At 51.3% G+C, this 24,066-nt stretch overlaps 1 protein-coding gene across 1 annotated transcript in view; it reads right to left on the bottom strand.

Moving 5' to 3' along the window:
• The window catches only part of MED12L (mediator complex subunit 12L), a 325,697-nt gene extending 304,262 nt beyond the window's left edge, over positions 1 to 21,435 (bottom strand). The window contains exons 1-2 of the mRNA XM_041734039.1: positions 21,192 to 21,435; positions 20,262 to 20,515 (exon numbers count right to left, since the gene is read on the bottom strand). Of these exons, the coding sequence (XP_041589973.1) occupies positions 20,262 to 20,360 (99 nt within the window). The 5' untranslated portion in view covers positions 20,361 to 20,515; positions 21,192 to 21,435. The remainder of the gene's footprint in view (positions 1 to 20,261; positions 20,516 to 21,191) is intronic.
• Positions 21,436 to 24,066: the final 2,631 nt, after the last annotated feature.

The raw sequence follows: 24,066 nt of genomic DNA, 5'->3' as shown, positions 1-24,066 counted from the left end.
GATGATGATAGGTAGGACCAAAACGGTGGTGACACAGGTAGAGAGGGGTATTTAGGAGGGCTACTCAACTGAACTTGTTGTTGAAGTGCTGGATGAAATGACCAAGAGTAAGGCTGTCAAGAAAGAACATCCCCCATATTTCTGGGATGGTAATATCTCTTAAGATAGGGTAAGCAGGGATGCCTGGATGGCTCAGTGGTTGAGCATCTGCCTATGCCTCAGGGCGTGATCCCAGAGTCCCGGGATCTAGTCCCATGTCAGGCTCCTTGCATTGAGCCTGCTTCTCCTCCGTCTGCTTATGTCTCTGCCTCTCTCTGTGTGTGTCTCTCATGAATAAATAAAATCTTAAGAAAAAAAAAAGACAGAAATGTCAAAAAAAAAAAAAAAAGAAAAGATAGGGTAAGCAGTATTGAGGGGAATTAGAAGAGGAACAGATCTCAAGTTCAGTTTTAAACATAAATTTGAGGTAGCAAAGGAGACAAAATATTTTAAGATTTTATTTATTCATGGGAGACAAGAGAGGCAGAGACATAGGCAGAGGGAGTAGCAGGTTCCCTGTGGGGAGCCTGATGTGGGACTCGATCCCAGGACCCCAGGATCATAACCCAAGCCAAAGGCAGACGCTCAATCACTGAGCCACCCAGGCGCCCTGAGACAATATATTTTTTTTTTAATTTTTACTTTATTTTTTTATTTATTTTTATTTTTTTATGATAGTCACAGAGAGAGAGAGAGAGAGAGAGAGAGAGAGAGGCAGAGACACAGACAGAGGGAGAAGCAGGCTCCACGCACCGGGAGCCCGACGTGGGACTTGATCCCGGGTCTCCAGGATCGCGCCCTGGGCCAAAGGCAGGCGCCAAACCGCTGTGCCACCCAGGGATCCCCAAGACAATATATTTTTATAGGCACTTAAATATATAAGTCTAGAGTGCAGAGAAGTCTAGGCTGGTGCTGTAAAGTTGTCTGCATACAGATAGTAACTGAGGCCTGGGGTGGCTGAGAGCACGTAGGGAGAGGGTAGAGTGGGAGGAGACAAGAGCCTAGGGCAGACCCCACAGAAAATGCAGTACTGACTTAATGGCCAGGTAGGGGAGGAAAAGCCTTCGAGGAGACATGGGCCAGAGAAGAGAGAAGGAAACCAGGAGCGTTTTATCGCAGGAGCTGTGAGATGCTATTTCACCAACAGAGAGATCAATAGGAGCAAGTGCTGCTGGGAATGTGGCTGTTGTCACTTGTGACCTCAGTGAGGGGTGTCTCGGTGGACTGACGAAGGCAGAAGCCAGATTGGAAGGAGCAGAGGAAGAAGTGGGAGGTGAAGGAGACAGTGGGCACACAAGATGCTTTTGGAAAAGTCTGGAGAAAGAGGAGAGAAACGGGAAAATGGAGTCACGGGGTGGAGGGCGATCTAAGATGGGAGGGCCTTGTGCGTGTTTTAATGGCACCAGAAAGAATCCAGGGAAGGACCAGATGGAAGATAACAGGAGAAGGGGGAGATGGTTGTAAGCTTGAAGTTCCTGAGAAAAGTGGAAGGGACACCTAGGGCCTCCTGAGCCAGGACCCAGGAGGCAAAAATCTAGTACTAGACCAACCAGGGATGTGCAGAAGGGGATCCCGAGACAGGCCCCGTAGGCGCACTGTAACAGGTGGACTTGTGTACCCCAAAAGACAGGTCAGTCCTAACTCCTGTACCTGTGCATATGGCATTACTTAGAAACAGGGTCTTTGCAGATACAAGATGAGGTCCTACTGAATTAGGGGGTTGTGGGGGGTCCTAACCCAATATGGCTGGTGTCCTTACAGGAGAAAAGACAGAGGGAAGAAAGAGGCAGAGAGCCTGGGGCCACCAGAAGCTGGAAGAAGCAAGGAAGGATCCTCACCTCGAGGCTTCCAGGTGCAGCCCTGCCTCCAGGAGGACCGCTAGGCTCCAGAACAGCAAGAGAATCAATTCCCATTGTTTGAAGCCATCCAGTTTGTGGTGTTCTGCTATGGCAGGCCTAGGAAACTAAAACATACATACCTGTAGGGAAAGCACGAAGGGACTGCTCTATCCCTCGTGGCAAGACTAACCCCCAACACCGGGGTCCAAGCCATCTGGCAGCATCAGGGACCACCACTGCAGAGTTTACAACAGCTACGGAAAGTGTACAACACTATCACTAGACTCTGCAGAGAGAGGACACCCTGGCCAGCCCCACACACCGCAGAAACAGGGACCGATTCATCTGGATCTCTTCTGAGGTGTCACATAAATGCCTGAGAAGTTTAAAAAAAAAAAAACAGGGAGGGTCGGGTCCCCCATTGCTGCCCAAATGCCACCAGCCTTCTGAAGAGGGCCAACGGAGGAGTCAAACTGACTAAAGGGAGGCAAGACTCCCCTAAAAGGCAACCTAGCACTTCCCCCCGCCCCCACCATCTCCCAACACCAGGGCCACATTTGCATCAAAGCCACATCTGAAACTCAGCTCTGTACATCCACCCTCATCTACATTGCTATTAATATTCACCCCATCCAAACCACACCTGCAGGCCATCAATCAGAAACTATGCAGGCCTAGGGGAAACCAAAGGATATGAGCTCAACACAAACCAGTAAGTTCTTCACACCTGTACAGAGCAGCAGGCAAAAAGAGAAGCAAAGAAAATCATGGCAACGATACCACCACGCTCCCTTGGCCATTAAGCAGCACATTCGTGTTCATCTTCATAACCCAAGCGGCTTAGACCGATAGGTCCTCATTTTACAAGGTGAGAAACTGAGGCGGAGAGGCAGGTTAAGTGGCCCTGTGAGGATCAGGCCCCCTGGTAGATGTGGTGTGTTCCCCCAAGACAGTGAGATCTTTGAGATCGGTGTGGTTCCAACAGAAATAAAGGGGAATCCTGGCTCCCATTCCTGGGAAATGGATGTACCTCCACCTACCTCACGTGCCCATTTTAAAGAAAAGGTGAAAATCACTTGAGGCACACAAACAGGGAGGTACACACTACGTATCTTGAGATTTTATTATTTTTAGGTAATCTCTACACCTCACCTGGGCCTCGAACTCACAACCTCAAGACCAAGAGTCGCATGCTCCACTGACTGAGCCGCCCAGACGCCCCCCACACTAGTATTTTAAAAATCAGAGCAGCATAATTATAGATTTTTGTACGGCCGGCCGGTGCACGTAGGCCTCAATCATACACGTGACCAACACCCTCCAGTGAAATGGGTGGAAATGCCTGGGAGTTACTGGAAATACTGAGAGTTACTCTCGGTAATTCTCCAATGAATTGGGTGGAAACGTCCACCAAGGTGTTGAACACACGTGGTTTTTAGAGGTGTCAATTCACCATAACAGCCTCACCCTCCCCATAAGTGGCCTGGCGAGACAGGCAGTCCCTCCTCATTTTAAAGTGGAAGAGTTGGGGGGCAGGTGGGGGCTGGGGGGGCGTCTTTGTAGCCAAGTCGGTTGAGAGTCTGCCTTCAGCTCGGGTCTTGATCCTGGAGTCCCGGGATCGGGATGGAGCCCCCACATCTGGCTCCCTGCTCAGCGGGGAGACTGCTTCTTCCTCTCCCTCTGCCCTTCCCCCTGCGCCACCCTCCCCACCGCCACCTTCTCTCGCAGATAAAGAAATAAATAAAATCTTTAAAAAAATAAATAAATAAAGTGGGAGAGTCTCTGATTCAAATTATATCTAAATATACTTAACATTTATTCCACTCTTATTTAAATAATTGTATCCATTAATTCATATTCAAATCAAATTCAAATGCATCATCTTCCAATATCAAACACCTGGATGTAGCTCTCAGGAAAAAAAAAAAAAAAAAAATGTAAGAAAACTGCCGGAGGAAAAAAATACTTGAACTTTTAGATTTGCGTGCTGGTGAAGGAGGCAAAGGACCTAACGCCTCCAAGAGTCTATCCCACCCAGGGTTGTGTTTAAGGCAGCCTCAAAGGGCAGTTTGCTCTTTCGAGCCCGCGTCGCCCAGGTAAGCCATGGTCCCAACACCATTCTTGCACTGCGATCACACCTCGGGTACACTCTTCCTGTAAATCGTATTTTCCACACTTAGGACTGGAATCTGCCTCCCACTGTGCCAGGTGACTTGAGGGCAGAGAACATAGACACAAGCCATGGTTTCTCTTCTCTGAAGTCAACTGTCCAGTGGAGTGACTCACACTTACCCCTCACCTGACTTCTTTTGCTTATCCTTCTACCTCACACCTAATTACTCCCCACCCCCACCCCATACTAGGCACACACCTGGGGGAAGGAGCGTTGTGCAATCTCCACCAAAGGAAATGCAAATTCATAAAAAGGAAAATGTATTGGGTGAGAGGGATAAAGGGGTATATAGGGAAAAAAATCCCGTGAAACTGTTAGGCCATCCTTTCAGCCTGAAAGCGGAGAGACTGGGGGGGGGGGGGGGGTATGCGCGTCCCCTTTCTTTTTGGTAATGGTGGCATTTTTAGGTCAATTCCTGGGATGCAGGCTACCATTTTGAGTCAAGGAAACCAATAACCGCCTTGGGAAATGTCTGAAAGCTAAACTCTGTTAGCATCTCCCAGGGACGCCTGGGTGGCTCAGATCGTGACCCCGGGGTCCCGGGATCGAGTCCCACATCGGGCCCCCAAAGGGAGCCTGCTTCTCCCTCTGCCTGTGTCTCTGCCCCTCTCTGTGTCTCTCAAGAATAAATAAATAAAAATTAAAAAAAATAAAAATAAAAAACCCATCTCCCAGCCTCTGCCCTCCTTATTTCCAGGAGGCCTGCTCAATCCCACCTCTCCCAGGACCTCAGCCAAGCATCCCAGGACCCTGGTGACCAAGCGGCCACCAAGCAGCCGGGGAACAACAGTATGGAAGGCCAGACCTGAAGCACCCCGGGCCTTTTTATTTTTCTTTTTTAAGATTTTATTTATTCATGAGACTCCGAGGGGGCGAGGCAGAGACCCAGGCAGAGGGAGCCCCGGGACCTGATGCGGGACTCGATCCCGGGCCCGAAGGCCGGCGCTTGACCGCTGAGCCCCCAGGCCTCCCTCCCGGGCCCTTGTAGCCCCAAGGCCTCCGGGCCAGTTCGGGGCCCACGTGGAGGGTGTGGATACCCGCTCCCCTCGGAAATCCAGGATGCTGGAGAGTCATCAACGCCCCAGACAGCACGGGGACGTGTCACTCGGAGGTCGTCAAGCAACAGGACCGAGGACAGCGGCCGAGCGACCTGAGCACTTGCCACAGGCCTCGCGTCTCCTGTGACCGGCCTGTCACCCACTGCCGCTCCTTGGCGGGCCCTTCTGACTTCAGCTGTGGTCATGGGGGGCAGGAGCCGGGGGATGAATCAGCCACCTGCTGGGGCTCCAGGCGGGTCCCCAGAGGCCTGCACCCCGGCCCTGCGCCTTCAGCCTTCCCTTAGGCAGGGCGCAACCCGGGCCCTTTCACTGCCACCCTGCCCACCACGCCCCCCGCGCCCCCCTGCCTCCCGCGCGGTCCTCTCTCTTCGGAACTCGAGCCTCACTACACGTAGACAATAGTTAGGGACCCGGCTCTCAAGTCCACCTCCGGCTCCATCACCATCACCATCACCATCACCATCGTGCAGCCAACTGACCTCGGACAAGTAGGCCCACCCCCCACCCTGTGCCTCAGTTTCTGCACCTGTAAAAAGGAGGTCACAGTGCCCACCTGCGAGGTGTTTGGGAGGCCCGCAAAGCCACGCCGCCAAGCACTCGGGGTAACCAAGCAACACGGGCTCTCATGACGGAATGTGCATCCTGAATGTTCGGGTTACTCCTCAGTTTTAAAATAAATCAATGCATCGGTCATCTTCTAAATGTTTTATGCGTCTCAGTGAACCAGATGCTAACTTCCTGAGCAGTGCCACTCGCTCAGGGTATGGCCCACTCACTACTGTTACTGGCCCTCGGCGGGGGGGGGGGGGGGGGGGGGGGAAATGCTTGGAAACTTTTATAGCAATTTGATATTGCCATTACATTCGAGCTGGATTCTTCTAGTAAGTCATTTTAATCACATTTCTATCAGTCTGCAACAGATTGAAAATTAATTTAAAAAAAAAAAAACTGGTCCCTCACCATGGATATTTTGAGCAGCACTGTTCTAGAGGGGACAGAAGTAGACTTCTATTTCTTTTCTACACCCCCACATCACCTAGCCCAGTGGGAGGTATATATCAAGTACTGAGTAAATGAAAATATGACTTCAAAAACATTTCGATTACTTAATAATGACTTAAGAACAAATCTCATGAGAATAGTCAAAATGTAAATAGTATCTCCAATTCATAAAGAATTTTTTTTTCAAGAGGGAGCTGCCATTTAGTCTAAAACTCACCAAGGGAAAAAAACAGCTCTGACCCCAAAAATATTTTCCATACTGCCTACTAACACAGTGTGAAGCTTTAAAAATAAAAACACTGAGCAACGTCAATATTAACCTCCCTCACAGAACTCAGGAAAAAAATACATTATTTAGCAATGGCTTGAATGTGATTTTTTTTTTTTAAGATTTTATTTATTTATTCATGAGAGACACACAGAGAGGGGCAGAGACACAGGCAGAGGGAGAAGCAGGCTCCATGCAGGGAGCCCGATGCAGGACTCGATCCCGGGTCTCCAGGATCACGCCTGGGGCCGAAGGCAGACGCCCAACCGCTGAGCCCCCCAGGCGCCCCTTGAACATGATTTTGACAGAACCCCCCACACCTTTATGTAATCCAGCATCTTAGCAAAAAATCCCAATGACACTTCAGACAAAATACATTTTTATCCGTTCTTCACTGCTGCCAATGCCTTAAATGGTCCCAATCTCAACAACCCCGTTAGATTAATCCATGAATGAAATGGCTAGAAAAGGGAAGCAACAAATTCTATCAAAATTTTAATTGACAAGGCAGCACTTGCATAGCTGAGCTGGGGCACACTGGATGTGGGCTGAAGGCTACGTTCGTTCCTGCTCAGGAAAATCTTTGCACAGTAACGCTGACTCTGAAAATGCTTGTAGAAAACTCAAGATAAATAAATGGGGAGCCCCGTGTAAGTCCTGTCTCCCCTCCTCTCTCAAAGGCAGTAATCGAGAACACTTTGCATAAGGTATCAGTCCCCTTGGGATCTCAATCCCCTGGCCCCGGGGCCAAGTGGGTCTTGCTCTGCAGATAGCCCTGCTCTCTCCAGCAGTCTTAAGCTCTACTTCTCTCTCAGTGCCCCCCCAAAAGCTACGGATATGTTCAAGTTTATAGATTCAGTGTGCTCTCAGCTTACTGAACTATGTGCAGTTCACCTGAAGACCGTGTCTTATTTCCCATCTCTGTGCCTTTGCTCGTACCATCCGCCCAAAAGGCCGTGGCACCTAGAAAACACCCCCATTCCTAAAGACCTTCCTAATCCCACAAAAAAAAAAACCTGACCCCTCCCTCATTTGTTCCCAACACCCCACTGAAAGTGTCAGTGACTTCCCCACCCAGTGAATAGGAGTGTCACCTCCCCAGTCACCGTCCCTCAGGGGCAGGAACCACGTCTTCTACATCCTGGCATCCCTGTGCCCCATACCAGGCTTCTAATAACCCTTGGCTAGTAATGACCGTCTGTTACCAGATCCTGTCAACACATACTTCTTAACTTTCACCATATCCCAGACTCTCTCCTGGCATCTGGTGATCAGCGGGGAATGAAAGAGACATGGTCCCTGCTACATGGAACTTCTACTGGTTGGGGGACACAGCAGGTAAGAGACAAATCAAACACAAACCTCGTTGAGTGCTGAGAAGAAAACAAGCACTAGGCAGTGATAAAGAGAAAAGGCCACCAGGCAAGAGGAAGTACACGTGCAAAGGTCCTGGGGAGATAAAGTGCTAAACTAAGAGGCCACCTACGTAGCTGGAACTCCACCGATATTATCTCTCCCCTTGGGCTGCTCATCACCCCCTACCCATCTCCCTAACAGGTGCCCTCCTCAGAGCTCCTGCTGACAGGGTCCAGGACCTACAAGCCCTGAAAAGTGTCATCCTCGTCTGCCGGCTTCTCCATCTCTCTGCACACTCAGCAGGTAATCACAGCCATGATCTGAAATATCTATGCACATATTACACCCAAATCCAGGTTTCCAGCTTCCACTATACATTCCAACCTTGAACCCAACCTTGAATCTGAGGCATCTCGGATCCAATGCATTCGGAAAGCATCTTTTTCTCTCCATCTGCACCTTTACCTTCACCATCCTTGGGAAAAAGATTAAACAAGTTCTTTTTGTTCCCTACGGCATGTTGGCTTTGGGACCACCATCGATCTTCCTCCCCAACTGTGTGAGCCAGCAGCTCTCCAGGTCCAAGTCCTCCCTGGTTCCCAAGAACTTAACAACAACACATCTACATGAGGCCAAATTTTCTCCAGATCCTTCAACCAAAACAACATATTGTAACAGACTGAATGCAGAACGAGATGTTAAAGAGAATTGCAAAAATGTGAAACAATGCCACTCGCTTTACTACATTTTTGTTTGTAAAAATAGCTATCGCTCATTAAAAAAAAAAAAAAATAACAAGAAACTGGTTATTACAGTTAAATGGATATATAGTTCTAAATTTTTTCAGTTTTGATTTCCAATAAGGTAAATATCAAGATATAACCAACATAAACAAAAGCTCTAGAGGATCCTCAATAATGTTGAAGACTATAAAGGGGCCTTAGGATCAGAAAGTTTGGGAAAGAACCACGGGCCTTGGCTAAAAATGTTGGCATACTCCCATACTCCTCTCCTTCTTATCTCACTTCCACTTTATCAACCCGCCACTCAAATAATCTTTCTTTTAAATACCCTCTTCTTTCTTCCCAAACCCTATTGGCCAAAAAAAAGGGAGCACCTAAAAGATACCCACATCAAATCTCATCAGCATCTATAAACGTTACCTTATTTTGGAGAAGGATCTTTGCAGGCATAATTTAAGGATCTTCGCAGGCGTAATTTAAAGACCTTGAGATGAGATCTTAGACCACCCAGATACGCCCTAATCCCAGTAACAAGTGTCGAGATGAGGAACCACACAAAGAAGAGATGCACAGGGAAGGCGATGAGATAGGTTGAAATCAGAGTGAGAGAACCACAAAGAAGGTAAGGAGCACCTGGGGGCAAGGGGCTGGATGAGGAAAGAGAGGACTCTTCCCTAGAGCCTCCAGAGCGAGTGCAACCCTATTAACACTCCCTTTGGATTTGTGACCCCCAGAGCTGTGAGAAAATGAATTTCCACTGTTTTAAGTCACCTAGTTTGTGGAAACTTGTTGTGGCAGCGGGAAGAAACTAATACATCCACCCTCGGGCATGGAATGTTAGTGACCAGAGCCTTTTTACCGCAGTATGACCCTCAGGGCCAAAGTCCCCTCAAACTGCAACCATGAGTCACCTTAAATCTCATTCCTTGAACTTCACACCCTGGAATGGCACCTCACCACCTCCACTATATTATCCAAATGCCTCAACAACACAGCATCCAAAGGCCCCCATAACTCGATCCCACCTTTCTTTCCCACTCCAACCCAGCTCCCCCCTGCATACCCCACACCATGCCTCAGGCCCACAGCCCAGAGCACATCCCACATTCCTTCTGGCCTTTTGCACAAGCTGCTCCCTCTTCCCCAAAATTAATTTTCTTTCACATCCTCAGCCCCATCCACTCCTACACATCCTTCAAGTCCCAGACTCAAAAATCTCCTCTATCAGGTCCCATCGGGGGAAAAAAAAAAAAAATGGGTCACTCTGGCCTATTTCCACAGCAGTTTGTACATTCCTCTCAAAGAATATCTGAAACATTGTATTCCTTATTTACAAATCTATCACTTCCTCTAGACCAGGGTTTCTCAACCTTGGATTTACTGACTTTTGAGGCCAGATAATCCTGGGGGGGTGGGGGGGGGGACACACCACAGAGGCAGGCCTGCTCAGAGTATTGGAGAATGTCGGAAACATTCACTGGCTTCTACCTACTAGATGCCAGGAGCAGCATGTATAGGCACACACATGCCTACACACAGTCTCACAACCCAAATTTCTGAACATTGCCAGTGTCCCAGAAAGGAAGTGGGAATCACCCCCAAATGAAAACCGCTGCTCTATATTGAAGTCTTTGGGGACCCAGGACCAATGCTCCTACCATTTGTTTATTGTTACGTTTACTCACAGAAGAAATTCTGAGTCCCAGGTGCTGTGCTCAGAGCCGGGGACATAGAGGATAAAAGTTTTGGGCCCCATCCTCATGAAGCCACAGCTGGCAAAGGGCCCACAAGGCGCTCAATGATATTAGCTGAATGACTGCATTTGTTTGCCACCCATGTATATTGCCCTCAAAACATGGAAAATAAAACCCAGGGGTTTAAGCCTCAGGGCCATAGCATTTCCATCCATTTACACGGAACACAGCATGCAAGTGCTGCTCCCTGCAAGGAGGCAACAGTACTTGTCTAGCTGGGTCTCCGAGAGCTACGCATAAAGAAAGGAGCGTCTCAACCAAGAAAACCGAAACTGGGTGGGATCAATCCCCTACATGCAGAGCTCAGGAAGGCCAACGCCAGAGCTACCTACACCAGAGGCCACGGATGGAGCTGGAAGCTCAGGATTGCCTGAGCTTCCAGAGTCTCCTTCCCTCTGCCCAGGAGACCCCATTAAAGATTCTGGTGAGTTCTAAGATCAAATGGTGGGCCACTCAGTCCAGCTCTGACAGAGACACTGGGTGCCCTGAAGTACAGAGAAATTCTCACTGGGTGTCGACCAGGAGCAGAGGCTGGGTACAGAGGGGAGGCCGAGTAAAGCTGCAAGAACGAATCGGGGCACACAGGTGCTTGGCCCAGATCTGCCTTAACGGGAGTCCCCTTTAGCCTCCCTGGGACTCCATTTCCTTTTGAATTAAAAGAGAACAATGCATCTTTAAGTTCCCTTCTAGCTCTAAACATTCCCAGCCCCCCCCCCCCAAAAAAACTGGTATAGACCCATAGAATCTTCCTCCAAACAAAACAGATCAGGGCTCTTCCTTCCTTCCCACCTAAACCCTTTCTGACAGACGTGGAAATAAAAGCCATCTCCACTTCCTGCAAGCTTCTGATAGGCACTACCCAGAATGTCCGAGCAGGCAAGATACAGGTGCTCCCCGGCTCTTGCTACATACCCATTAAGCCAGAGAGGAGGAGACTTCTGGGATGTGCATTCTCTATAAGGGGGCAGGGGGGAATGGAAGGGCTCATGCCGTGATGATTTCAGGTGCCAATGTATAAATGAGAAGTGCCATGACAACATCAGAATGCTTTCAGCCACGGAAAATTGACAACTGGTCCCAAATGGCTTAAACCATATGGACATCCATTGTTTATTTAATGGGTCCAGGGAGGGGTAGTCCTAAAGTCAGTCCAGTAGCTTAAGAATTTTCATAAAGCCACTCAACTCCTCTTGTTGTTGGCTTTTCATTCATAGGCTTGTTGCCTCGTGGTCACAAGACGGATGCCCTAGCTCCGACTATCATATCCTCTAATTACTTTTCCAAAGATAGAAAATTAAGGAGCTATCAGGGCATTGAGAGAGGGCGTTCTTCCCCTGTGCCTACGTTCTTCCCCTGTGCCTACGCTATTTTTGGCAAGAAGAAAGTTCTTCCGAAGAAGTCCTAAGGTAGATTTCCGCTAAATCTCTTTAGCCAGAATGAAGTCATAATACTCGCTCCAAGCCACAAGAGAGGTTTACATAAGGGAGGGTCTGGCTTTGAAGAAAATTTTTTGTAGGAAGCAGGTAAGGGAATCCTGGGATAAGAATGATGGTCAAGTAGGCAATAAAGTGCTATACCCAGTAGCATCCTGGTAAATGTTTAACAACTGGCTTTCAAAAAAAAAAAAAAAAAAAAAACACCTGTGTAGCATTTGCCTATTTCCATCACGCAAATACATCCATCATGCCAGAGTTCAAGATGCCAAATGCTATATGAATCTGCTGACAAAGCTCCCAAAATTCGAATCATCAGCCGGTACTGATGCTCTAGCCCACCACGGAATTGACACCTCACATTTGGTAACAATATAAGTTTACAGTGCTCCTTCGCATTCAAAACCTAGATGGTTAGGTCATTCTTCCCAACTCATAGATGAGGAAAAGGACACAGCACCCCAAATCACAACGGTGCAAATGGCAGAGCTAGAATGCTCCCTTAACAGCTCTAACCCCGACCTCACAAGGACTCTGGGAGCATGAGGTACACGCATACCTGTACCCCACCAGCCCTCTCCACTAACCAGCCAATGAGGTTCTAGCTTAGCTTGGACCCAAACACAAAGGCCCATTCCTGTAAACTCAGGACCTCAATAATAATTATTCTTTAAGTCATTCCCTCCAGTGACAATAGGAGTGCACATGTATTTTTACAGCTCGGAATAAAGGTTAGTGCCGAAAGAAAATAATCAGCCCTAATCCCATCCTTGAGATAACAACTGCTTGCGTGTGGTTGATTATGCCCTCCAGTTTTTTTTGTTTTTTTTTTTTAGGTGGAAATCGTACTATTTTGTAACATAATGACATTTTTATTATGTGGATTTCCCTTAACAGAGAACTAGAGAGGACAGTGCAATGAACCATCTTGTCACCATCGCCAGCTATCAAGAGACAATTAAGAGCGTTTCCCATTCCCTCCTCAGGGAGGAATGTGTAGGAGGCAGGCACCTCCCTCCGCAGGGCACTGCCCTGCAAGGTTCCCCTTGCAGGCCCCGAGGCCGCTGCTCAGCGCACAGGGCCCAAGGGGACCCTGAATCGTGTTCATTCTCACCGACCCCCTCCAACTCCTCAACTCCCTGCCTTGTCCATCCATCAAGAAGCCTCACACGCTTGGAATGTAAACTGCCAGGTCCCCCAGGCGGGGGGGGGGGGGTGTCCAGAGCTCCCCCTTAAGGAGAGCTGCAGAAGAAATACCTCGAAATTCTTGGAGTTGCCACTTCCACCTTCTCATCCTACTTCTGCTTCATGTTCACGTGTGTAGGCGCACACGCCCGCAAGAGACAAGGACTGAACTAACGTCCTAGGACTCTTCATCTCCATCTTCTCCTGCCTAGTGCTCACCCAACAGTCTGCCTTTCCAGACTTCACACTGCGGTCCTCTAGCTTCAGAAAGGATCACGGTGCATCCCCACCATGGGCCAGCCTAAGTGAAGAACCCAACAGGCTAACAGGGGCCGTACCCGAAATGAACAGCTTCGCGTGAGGCCCCGAAGGGCCCAGGCCCAGAGTCAAAGAGAAAATTCCACTGCCCTGAGCAAGTGCAAAAAGCATCCCCATGGGACAAAGCAAGACCAGCTCCCCTAAGCCCCAATTCAAACAAGTGCACACAGGAGGGAGCTGTGGATATTTCAAGGGCAAGGAGGGCATGCTACTCTGCTATAAACCATCAACAGCTGATAGAAAACAAGCCTATTCTGGGAACCATGGTTATTAGAACTTCAGGTGGGAAGTAGCTAAACTCATTTGCACGCATTTGTACCAAAAGGTAGTAATGCTTCAAATTGGTGTATTTGTCTAAAGATTTTAATACGTCTAATAGTGGGAAGCAGGTAGGAAATAAGGGGGAGCCTGGCTTACAACATTTTCTAAAGATAAACACAAGGGCAGCCTGGGCGGCTCAGTGGCTTAGCCTTCAGCTGTGGGCGTGATCCTGGAGACCCAGGATCGAGTCCCACGTCCGGCTCCCAGCATGGAGCCTGCTTCTTCCTCTGCCTGTGTCTCTGCCTCTCTCTCTCTGTGTCCCTCGTGGATAAATAAATAAAATCTTTAAAAAAAATAAAGATAAAAACTAAAGCCATTATTCTCAATATATTTAGGAATCACCTGAAAAGTTTGTTCAGAATGTCAATTCCTCAGCCTCCCTCCCAAAAATTCTGCCTCAGAAGTCTGATATGGGGCATTATATCTGCAAGTTTAACAGGCATCTTTGACGATGCTGCTTGCAGGTGTTAGCAGACCCTGAGAAAGGACAACCACTTGGGTTTCTACTTCTTGGCCACAAAGTTTGGGTAGTAACACTTCTGTGAGCAGCAGGAAGAAAGAAACAAGGCCTCTGACCCGATGTTTCCTATGATTCTGGCCTGAGTCTCAGGAGGCCCACGTTAATGGTACAGATGTTCCTCCCAAAACACTGGTATGCAGGGAGGTCCTACGGCGGCCCGGAAGCAGCCAGTCAATCTCAGGAAGAAGCTTTTCCCTAACCTTTCTTAGGGTCCCCCAGGTCAACCTGTCCTCTCTTCCCAGGCAACCTTATCAACAACCTCCCTCTCCAAGATTATAAAGAAACCAATTTTCACCTCCCCTCACCCCCATCTCCCCAGCTGTCTCCAAAATAACCATTTAACATGTTTTAAGAGTTTTACGTGCTAACAAGAAAACAGGCTTTGCCAAAATAAAACAAGCATTGGGGCAGTCAGACGTTATAAATACAACTGCTCATTAAGAGTTCTTCCTGCATTTTATTAATTTCTGCAAGAACTATTTACTGAGCACCTAGTCCAATCCCAGGCACTAGGCAGCTCAAAACTGTGACCGCCACCGAGAAGCCCCTGTTCTCGTGCAGTTTACATTCCAAGCGTGGAAGACCACGGAGAAAATGAGCAACCATTTCAGTGGCCGGCGCTGCCAAAACCTATTAACCCAAGATGAATGAGCTAGAGAGGAGAAGGAAAAGATGGGTTACAAGGAAGGCCTCCTTGAGGGGGGAGTCTCCAACAAGAGCCAAATGACAGGAAACGGGACGACAGGGGCAGTCAGGGACAAGAACAGGGACACAAAAGAGCTGAGCCTGTGGGAAGGAGAGAGAAGGGGCCACTGGTCCTACCCCACAGCCAAGAGGGGAATGAGCAAGTCAGGAAGGGATGACTCAAAGCCCAGGGGCCAGATCTCAAAGGGCAGGGTCTTAGGGATATTAACAAATTCAATGGGAAGCCCTGGGACTCTTTACCAAGGGAGGAGTTACACCAGTGGTAATCACCTGAACTGAGCACTGTCTGTGTGCCAGACATGGTTCAAAACTCATTTTAGCTTTTTATCTTTCCAGCAACCCCACATAGTAAGAACAAAGAGGAACCCCATTCCACAAGTGAGATCTGAGTCAAAAAGACAGTAAGCGATGATGCCAGAACTCCAAGCCAGGCGGTCTGGTGACAGGTAGTGGTTGTGGAAGTGAACGAGGGCCAGATGGAGGGCCTTGAAGGCCCCGGTAAGGAACCTGTTATTCCAAGCGTGACAGCACGTCATTCAAGGAGGATAGAGACTTCTGGACTCATCCATCCCCTTTGATCTGAGTTAAGAGGGGAACAACCTCTGGGGAAAGCCCACCGCACTCTCGCTGCTAAACCAACTACTGCAACTTCAGCCATACACAGACGTCCAGACCTGAGCTACCTACGTCAGGCAGAACTTTCTAGGCTCTGCAGAACAGGTCAAGGTCCTTAGAGCAGGGGGGGAGGTGGGGCATGGATCAGCAACCATCAGATCACCAGTCATCTTCTTAGAAATGCAAATTATGGGGCCCCCGGGCTCATAACTACTCAATCTGAAAAATCCAGCCATTTGTTTTGAACAAGCTCTACAGGTGATTCGCATAGGTCAAGTTTTGCAAACAGCTATTCTGGGTTATCCACACGCAGACACAATCACCACCACCACCACCCACCTTCTCCAACTCCCCCAACTCCTTCCCCTACCCGCCCAAGTTTTACTAGACTTGTCCTTGGGCAGCCTCTGCACTGCACACCCGGCCATCCCCTCCACTGGTGGGGCTCTCTAGAGCTCTCGCTGCCTGGAAATCTCACTATTGACCCAAACTATTTTTCTAACTGATTTGACTTCTTGAAAATAGTTACTATTCAACTGTTTAGGCCTCTTCTATCCCAGGGTAAACTCCTCCTCTGTCACCTCCAAGATTAGAGGTCAAGGAGAATTTCCGCCTTGACCTAGACCTTCCCCAACACCTGCCATCACCAGACTTCTTTTTATTCATTCATCCCCACTTTTATTCATACATTCCAACAAGTCTTTGTGCCCTCGGCATCCCAGGAACTAACTACAGGTACTTTAGTGATGCCTAGAAACAGCGCTCATCCCTGCTCTCACAAAACTGACCCTTTAGTGGGCGATGGCTGCGCGCAAGTACATACAAAACTACAAATTATAGGCTTATACGAGAAAGGCCTCTGAGAAGGTCACTGGGTGAGACCCGAAGGAAAAAAAGACAGGCCCTGACAGTACTGGGGTGTTGAATCCACGCCAGGCTTTCGTCTACACGCCGTACATGCATTGCCCGTGTCATGCTCCAATAGGCCGATGAGTAGAGCATATGCTCACCCCCACTCTATAAAAGGAGATACTGAGGGCTGGGGAGAATGAGGAGTAAAGAGGAGAGCCGAGTTGCAAACCCAGGCAGAGGTGCTCCAGAGCCTACCCTCCTCCTAACCACAGGCTAAGGTGAGAAGAGCAGGGTAGAATGGTGGAGGGGGGCCGGACAGGCCGACAAATGTCCAGGCAGACAGATGGGCAGGTACACCAGACCAGGGGCAGAGAAACGTCAACCTGAAGCAGAAAGAAAGTCGAGCATATCAGTCAAACTGGGGAGCAGTGGACAGATTGGAAATATACGTGGGAACCGACCCGACAAGACATCCAGGAACGTGTAGTATGGAGTGTAAGGAATTAGGGGAAATCAAGGGTGACTCTTCTCAGTTCACCGATTCTGTTCTCAAAGCTTGAGGACGGTCAGAAGACAAAGTGTTATAACACAATAAAATGAAGTCCTGTGGGGTGCTGATGCCCAGGCAAGCTCTCAAAAGAACATGGTCCTTTGAGCAGGTTACAGCTTCTAGCTCTCCCCACCCTCCCCTCCTCCTCCATAGGGGATCTTCCTTCTACAGTTCCAGCCTACCTCCCAGGAGCTGTTTTCCAGAACACTACCAGCACTGGTCAACAATAATAAGAGTCACAGCTATAGTAATAAGAATAGCTTCCACCGGGAGGAGGGTTTTTCTCACACAAATGTAATGCATTTCAAACCAGAGTTCTTGAAATTTCCTGAATAGAACACTTACACTAATTTACAAATGAGAAGTTCCACAACTTGCCCAAGGCCATACAACTGCAAAGAGGCTGAACCAGAATCCAAATCCAGGTCTGCCCAATTTGGAAGTCCCTACTTCCTCCATTAAATCAGCACTTCCCACAACGTGAGACACAGATCTCTGATGGAACACAACAATGGTTTTAAATGCACAAATAAACTTTGTCAAGTTTTAATAGAGTCTGGTTTTATTACGGATAATGCTATGTGCATGTAATACCAAGTAGATAAAAAATTAAGGGGCGCCTGGGTGCTCAGTCAGTTAAGGGTGTGCTTCCAGCTCAGGGTCCTGGGATGAAGCCCCCAATGGGGCTCCCTGCTCAGTGGGAGTCTGCTTCTCCCCCTACCTCTGGCCCTGCGCCCCTTCATGTTCTCTCAAATAAGCAAATAAAATCATTAAAAACAAATTTAACATATGCATACACACAACTGGATTCTAAATTTTGCATTACATGTGTAGATGCGAATCCATAACTGCATGTATACTGCTGCCTAGGAAACCAAGTTTCTTAAAAGTTAATTTAAAGAAAACATGGGGATCCCTGGGTGGCTCAGTGGTTTGGCGTCTGCCTTCAGCCCACAGCGTGGTCCTGGAGTCCCGGGATCGAGTCCCATGTCGGGCTCCCCGCATGGAGCCTGCTTCCCCCTCTGCCTGTGTCTCTGCCTCTCTCTCTCTCTCTCTCTCTCTCTGTATCTCTCATGAATAAATAAATAAAATCTTAAAAAAAAATAAAGAAAACATTAGAATAAAAGTACAGGTGATACAGGGATAGGAAGGAACTCTTGGGAACCTACATAAATAACTGAAGCTCGTGGAACAGGGCTCACCACACCACCACCCAAGAACAGCCAAGCACCTGTTCCATATTGTACTCAAATTTGACTATGGCCACACACAACTGACTCTGCTCCAGAGAGATGAAATATTGGCTGCCTTGGGGGAAAGGGGGTAATATCCGAACAACACAATTTAACATAAATCATTCTTAACACAGTATCGGTCTTGACGTAAATACTGGTTTGGTGGTCCGAATCCTCTGCTTCATCACACACCTTGATTAAGTCAAGCAAGCTTCCTGGGGGCTCAGTTCCACTTTGTCAAAAGAAAGTCATATAAAATAGGTTCTCAGCTCACTCCTGGCTTTGAACTCCAGAACATGTTGTAAAATCCTAAAATCCAAAATTATTTTTTCCATAGTTGGAGAGGCCTCAATCCCGAATGAGCGCTGACCTGAGAAATAAACACTATATATATATGTAAGTCCACACGGCATCCCAGACGACCATCCCGTAACTGGGGAGACGCTATTAATTACTGGAAATTTTCCCTCTGGAAAATATGGCAAGACGTTACAAGAGGAGAACGATGAGCCAATCAGTATCGCTGTCCCCACCAAAACTTTAAGAATTTCCTGACACTAATTTTTTTTTAATTTTTTTATGATAGTCACAGAGAGAGAGAGAGGCAGAGACATAGGCAGAGGGAGAAGCAGGCTCCATGCACCGAGAGCCCGATGTGGGATTTGATCCCGGGTCTCCAGGATCGCGCCCTGGGCCAAAGGCAGGCGCCAAACCACTGCGCCACCCAGGGATCCCCTCCTGACACTAGTTTTTAAGCGACTCACTTTGTTACGGTCGGTCCTCAGTAACTGTTATTTCTAGTCCTTAACAATTAACTTTAATCTGAGTGGAAACAGCCCAGAGAGAAATCGATGGAGAGCAAATCTGCAAGATCTCACCAGTCCATCCTCATGTGAATGAGGAAGCCTCGACCGAGAACCACCTGTCAAACCTTCCCAGCTCCCATCTGAATTCCTCACTCCACCGATGCTCCAACATGTGTACGTGCTTAAGCCTCTAAAAGGAACTGCCACTCCTTAATTTTCCGAAATATTAACAGAAGTTTAATGAGAACAAGCTTTCTTCCTCTATTACCGAAATAAATACCTTTATCAGAAGGGGAGTCCTAAGGACCCCTCCCTCTTTCTTCGCAAAGCCCTTTCTGTGATGTCAGTGGCCTCCAAACTTTTAATAGAGGATTTTTAGATTCCCAGAGAGAAGTTCTGCAATGTGCTCACTTCGTTGTGTGTGTTTTTTTTTGTTTTGTTTTGTTTTTGCTGAAGAAAACAGAGGATGGGTGGGCTGCAGCTGGCAAAGTCAGAAAGCACAGCTGGGTGGCAGGTGATCTTTAAAAAGAAAAAAAAGAAAAAAAAAAGGCAAATCCCTGGGCAAATCGTGTAGCCAAGGGTGATCATTATAACTGGAGAGTTGTTACATAATTACTTCTTAACTACTGACAAACACATCAATGGCTACAAAATGCCTTGGTTACTCCAGGCACCGGGGCCGGCGTACCTGAGGCGAGAGTCGAGCTTTCTCCCGTTTCATTCAAAGAAATGAGCCATCTCGGGACTTATCTCCCTTCCAAGGGAACCCGTCGGCTTTCACAGATACCAAACAGCCTCCCGCAATTAAACCAATCGCCTCTGGGGACGAAAATCAGGCTCCCCTTAATACTGATCTTTTTTTTTTTTTTTTTTTAAAGGGAAAAGGGGGACTGCAGAAAGAAGTGCGTGCAAAGAGCTCAATATCCATCACCTCGATTAAATGAATAAGTAAATACGAGACTTCCCCAGCAAACTGGGAAATCCGGGCAGAAGGAGGTCTGCCCTCACCCCGCCCCCTGCACCCCTGCACCCCTGCACCCCTGCACCCCTGCACCCCCTGCACCCCCCTGCACCCCGCCGCTGCTCCGCGGGCGCACACGCCGGGCCCGTGCCGGGGGCGCCGCGTTCCAACATTTTCCCAAAAGTTTGCGCGGACGCAGCGGAGCAGCGCGGAGGGAGCCCGGCGGGGCGCGGGCGCGGGGCGCGCGGCGGAGGGGCCCCGGGGCAGCCGGCGGCGCCGCGCAAGGCCCCGGGGCCGGGCGACCCGGGTCGCGCAGAGAGGGGGGCGCCCCCGCGCGGCGCAGGGGCCGCCAGCCGGGGGGTCTCGGCCCCCGCCCCCGCCGCCGCCGGCCCCCGCCCCGCCCCCGGCCCCGCCGCTGCGCCCCCGGCCCCGCCGCTGCGCCCGCGCCGCCCGCTGGGCCAACCTGGCCCCGGCTCAGCGCTGCGGCGCGCGGCCCGGGCGCGGGGGAGGCCGCCCCGCCGCGCCTCACCTCCTTCTGCTTGGGGTCCTGCGGGTACACGTCGGGCGGCCCGAGCCGGGGGCGCTTCAGCGGCCTCTGCTCATAGCTGAGGAGCCCGAAGGCGGCCATGATCTCTCATGTTAACCGGCGGAATGAATGGGAGTCGGGCCGGAGCGGAGCCGAGCGGAGCGGAGCGGAGCCGCCTCCGAGCACCAGGGAGCAGCACTTTGCAGACAGGCCCGCGCTGCCGTCCTCGCCGCTGCCGTCCTCGCCGCTGCCGGGCGCTGCGGGCACCAATAAAGCGCGTTGGCTGCAGCCGCTGCCCCGCACGCACGCAGCCTCCCGCGGGCCCCGGCGGCGCTTCGGGCCCGGGACGCGCCGCTGCTCCCGTCCCCGGGGGGGGGGGGGGAGGGGGCGGGGGGAGGAGCGGCTGCCGGGGACGTGTGACTTTTTGCACCAATGGACCCAGACCCACCGCAGCCGGACCCGGGGGTGGGGGAGGGGCACGGGCGCGGGGGGGGGGGGCGCGCGGAAAAAAAACTTTTCTGGGCGCCCAGGCGGGGGGCGGCCCCAGCGCTGCCCGCAGGTGAGGGGCCCCCGCCCCGCCCCCGCCCCCGCCCCCCTCGCGCGGCGCGGACCCCTCCGCGCAGACCCCGCACCTGGGCGCGGGCCGGGCCGGGCGCAGGGAGCGAGGCCCGCGGGGATGCGGGCGCGCAGGGGCTGGACGCCTGCCGGGCCCCCGCGGCGCTCGCGGCTCCAGGGCTCCGGGGCTCCGGGGCTCCGGTCCCCCCCCCGCGGCGGCGGCGGCGGCGGCGGCTCCGGGCGGTCGCGGCGGGGCTGCAGGGGCCGAGCTCGCCGGGGGCTGGGGCAGCGCGGGGGGGGCCGTGCGCGCCGACGGCGGCGGGAGCCCGCGGCCCCCGGCGCCCCCGCGCCCGCCCGCCCCCGCGCCCGCCCCTTTACCTGTTGGTCCCCGCTAGCGGGCAGGGGCGGGCGGCGGCGGCGGCACCCGGGCGGCCGCGGCCTCCATGATCCGGGGCGGGGCCGGGGTCTTGCGGGGAGGCCTGGGCCCGCGCTCCGGGGACCCGCCAAGTTTGCGGCTGGCTGGGGGCGGCCGCCGGCGTCCTCGCCCCCACGGCCCGGGCGCGCGGGGCCCGGAGCTGGCGGCGGCGCGGGCCGCACTGAGCATGCCCACTCCGAGCCGCCCTCCGAGCCGCCGCGCCGGGTTTTCGCAGCCGCAGAGCGCGCCGCCCGCGGGCCCGGGCGCCGGGGGGAGGGGGTCCCGGGGGGCTGGCGCGGGGGGCGCGCCCGAGGGACCCCCCGCCCCCGCCCCCGCCCCCGCCCCCCCGCGGCCGCCGCCCGGTCGGCCTGGGCCGGAGCCTCACCTGCGCGGCCACCGGGGCGCCCAGCCCAAGCCGCCCGCCCCCGGGCCTGGGCGCCGGGAGGCCGCGCCACCTGCCGCGAGCGCCGCGCCCCGGGACCGGCGGGGGATGATGGCTGCAGCCTCGGGGCCCTCCTCCGCCCCTCGGTGCCCGAGCTGCGCCGCTGAGCGGTCTCTGATCCTCCAAAACGGAGAGACCCTGCGCGCTTTCATCGTACCCCTTTAGAGACGGAGGAAACTGAGTCAGCTCAGCCGAGGCCCGGCGACCTGCTCAGAGCCACACAGCAGCCTCGGCCTCATCCCAAGTTCCGGACCCATTTTGCACCATTTGGGGTCGGAAGGGCTGCCCTTGCCTTGCTTGTGCCCCCCCCCCCCCCCCCCCCCGCGCACAGCGAGGACTGTGCAGCCTGGAGGTGGTGCCACCTTCTATAAACCGGCACGAGCAGCATCCAACCCGAGGGCCCCCGCAGGGCACCAGGCATGTAGCAGGTGCTCAGGTGTTGCCCACAATCCAGCTGACTTGGAGCCAAAGGGAAGGAAGAAAAGGTAGCGGAGGCCGGGATGGAAGGTGGTGGAGGCCAGTCCCTCACTCCTCACCCCTGATCGCTCGGCCCTTCGCAGAGCAGCCCAAGGCCAAGTGGGACCTGTAGGTCTGGGTTTCTTGACTCAGCCCGAGCCCCTGCTTTCAGATAAGTTACCCTCCACCTGGAGGCATTTTGTGATCACGCTCTGCACCCTGCCCCCAGGGTGTTTGCTTCCTGAAACCCTGGGTGTAACTTGAAAGCTGAACTTGTCCTCGTGATAAAGGCATCTATCAAATCTAACTTTTTTTTTTCTTTTTTTGAGGAAAAGGACAGTTAGCTAAGTTTATGAGGAAGTGATCAAAGACCACAAAAAAAAAAAAAAAAAAGCAGGAGAAATGTTGTAATGAATTCCCAAGTGCTCATCTTCCGGCCCTGGAGATGATCAAAGTTTGGGCATCCTTTCATCTCCCCCCACCCCATCACATTGACCATTGACGTGCACTACAGGGGACGGTAATTCATTGTTGCAACTTGGGCACACAGGGTGCAGCACTACATGGTGGGCGCTCAGTGGGTGGGTGGGTAGGTATGTGGATCCATATCTCACTGGGGGTACTTTGGGGATACTTGTGCCGACGTGCTGGTCTGATAGGAGACGTAACCTCCGTTCCTCTCTAGGAATAGCTAGGCGACAGTCTCTAACTGGCCTCCATATAGGAAAAATTTTGGAAGCACTCAAAAATCGTCTCTACCCATAAAGATTTTACTTTAAAATCAAAATGTATTAGCACTGTGTCCCTGGTGTTTGGGAAAAAGAGTCCCTGGTCTCCCTAACTCCCTTGTCTCGAGACAGTCTGGCCTGGATTCTTTGGCCCTGACAACATGGGCAGGGGTGGGGGTGGTGGATAGTGGGAGCTTTCGTGCACTGAGACACTAAGCCAAAAATCATTCTTTCACAATATGGACTTCACGGACTTCTCCATCGTCCAGGCCCTCGTGTTCTTCATGGTCCAGCCTCATCTACTAGCTTTTCCTCCTTAATCCCTCATCCCAGTTAGCTCTCAATCCTGTTTCCAAGCATGGAATTCCCAGGCCCTTCATGTTCTGTAGCCATCTAGGGACAGTCCTTAGAGTCCAGATTCCTGTATGACACTCACCCCAAACTCTTGAGACACAAGATAATCCTTCAGTTCTTTCAGTGACCCTAGCACTCAATTCTTATTTTCTTGACAGCTCATTTCTGGCCATGCATTCAGTTAAGTCATACAATTACCCTGTTCTCCGGTACCCACCCTACCCCCTTGCTCTCCTTCCATTCCAGTTAGTCTTTAAGGTGACTAAGGCCAGTTAACACGGAAGCCACCATGATCTATACTGTGCTGGAATCTCCCGTGTTGGTGCCGGTTAATACAACAGACAGGCACAAATTCTTGTTGGATAATGTGAGTCTCATTTGCTACTGTTCCTATAAGGGGCATCTTAACTTTACCTGACTAACCACCACCGCCACCACCACCACCACCGCCTCACCTGGCCTGGGAACAGTTTGCACAGAACAGGAATTACTCAGAAAGCCAGATAATCCCAGACAGGGCCCAGCCTAGACCTCAGCCCAGCTAGAAGTGAGTTCAGGCATCTGGGGAGGTTTTTCCTTCACCAGGTGAAGGAAAAGGATCGAAATGTGACCAGAAAAGGAGTAATGACAAACCATTTTAAACATATGGGACTTGGGACCCCTGGGTGGCTCAGCGGTTGAGCATCTGCCTTCAGCTCAGGGCATGATCCCGGAGTTCCAGGATAGAGTCCCACATGGGGCTCCCTACAGGGAGCCTGCTTCTCCTTCTGCCTATGTTTCTCATGGATAAATAAATAAAATCTTTAAAAATATATATATATAGGACTTTATCTCTAAGTATGAAGCTCAATCTCTCTC

This window comes from Vulpes lagopus, chromosome 19 (assembly GCF_018345385.1).
Source record: "Vulpes lagopus strain Blue_001 chromosome 19, ASM1834538v1, whole genome shotgun sequence".
NCBI classification, from domain to species: Eukaryota; Metazoa; Chordata; class Mammalia; order Carnivora; family Canidae; genus Vulpes; species Vulpes lagopus.
The sequence above is the reverse complement of the archived record's forward strand: the minus strand, read 5'-3'. Positions and strand labels throughout refer to the sequence as shown.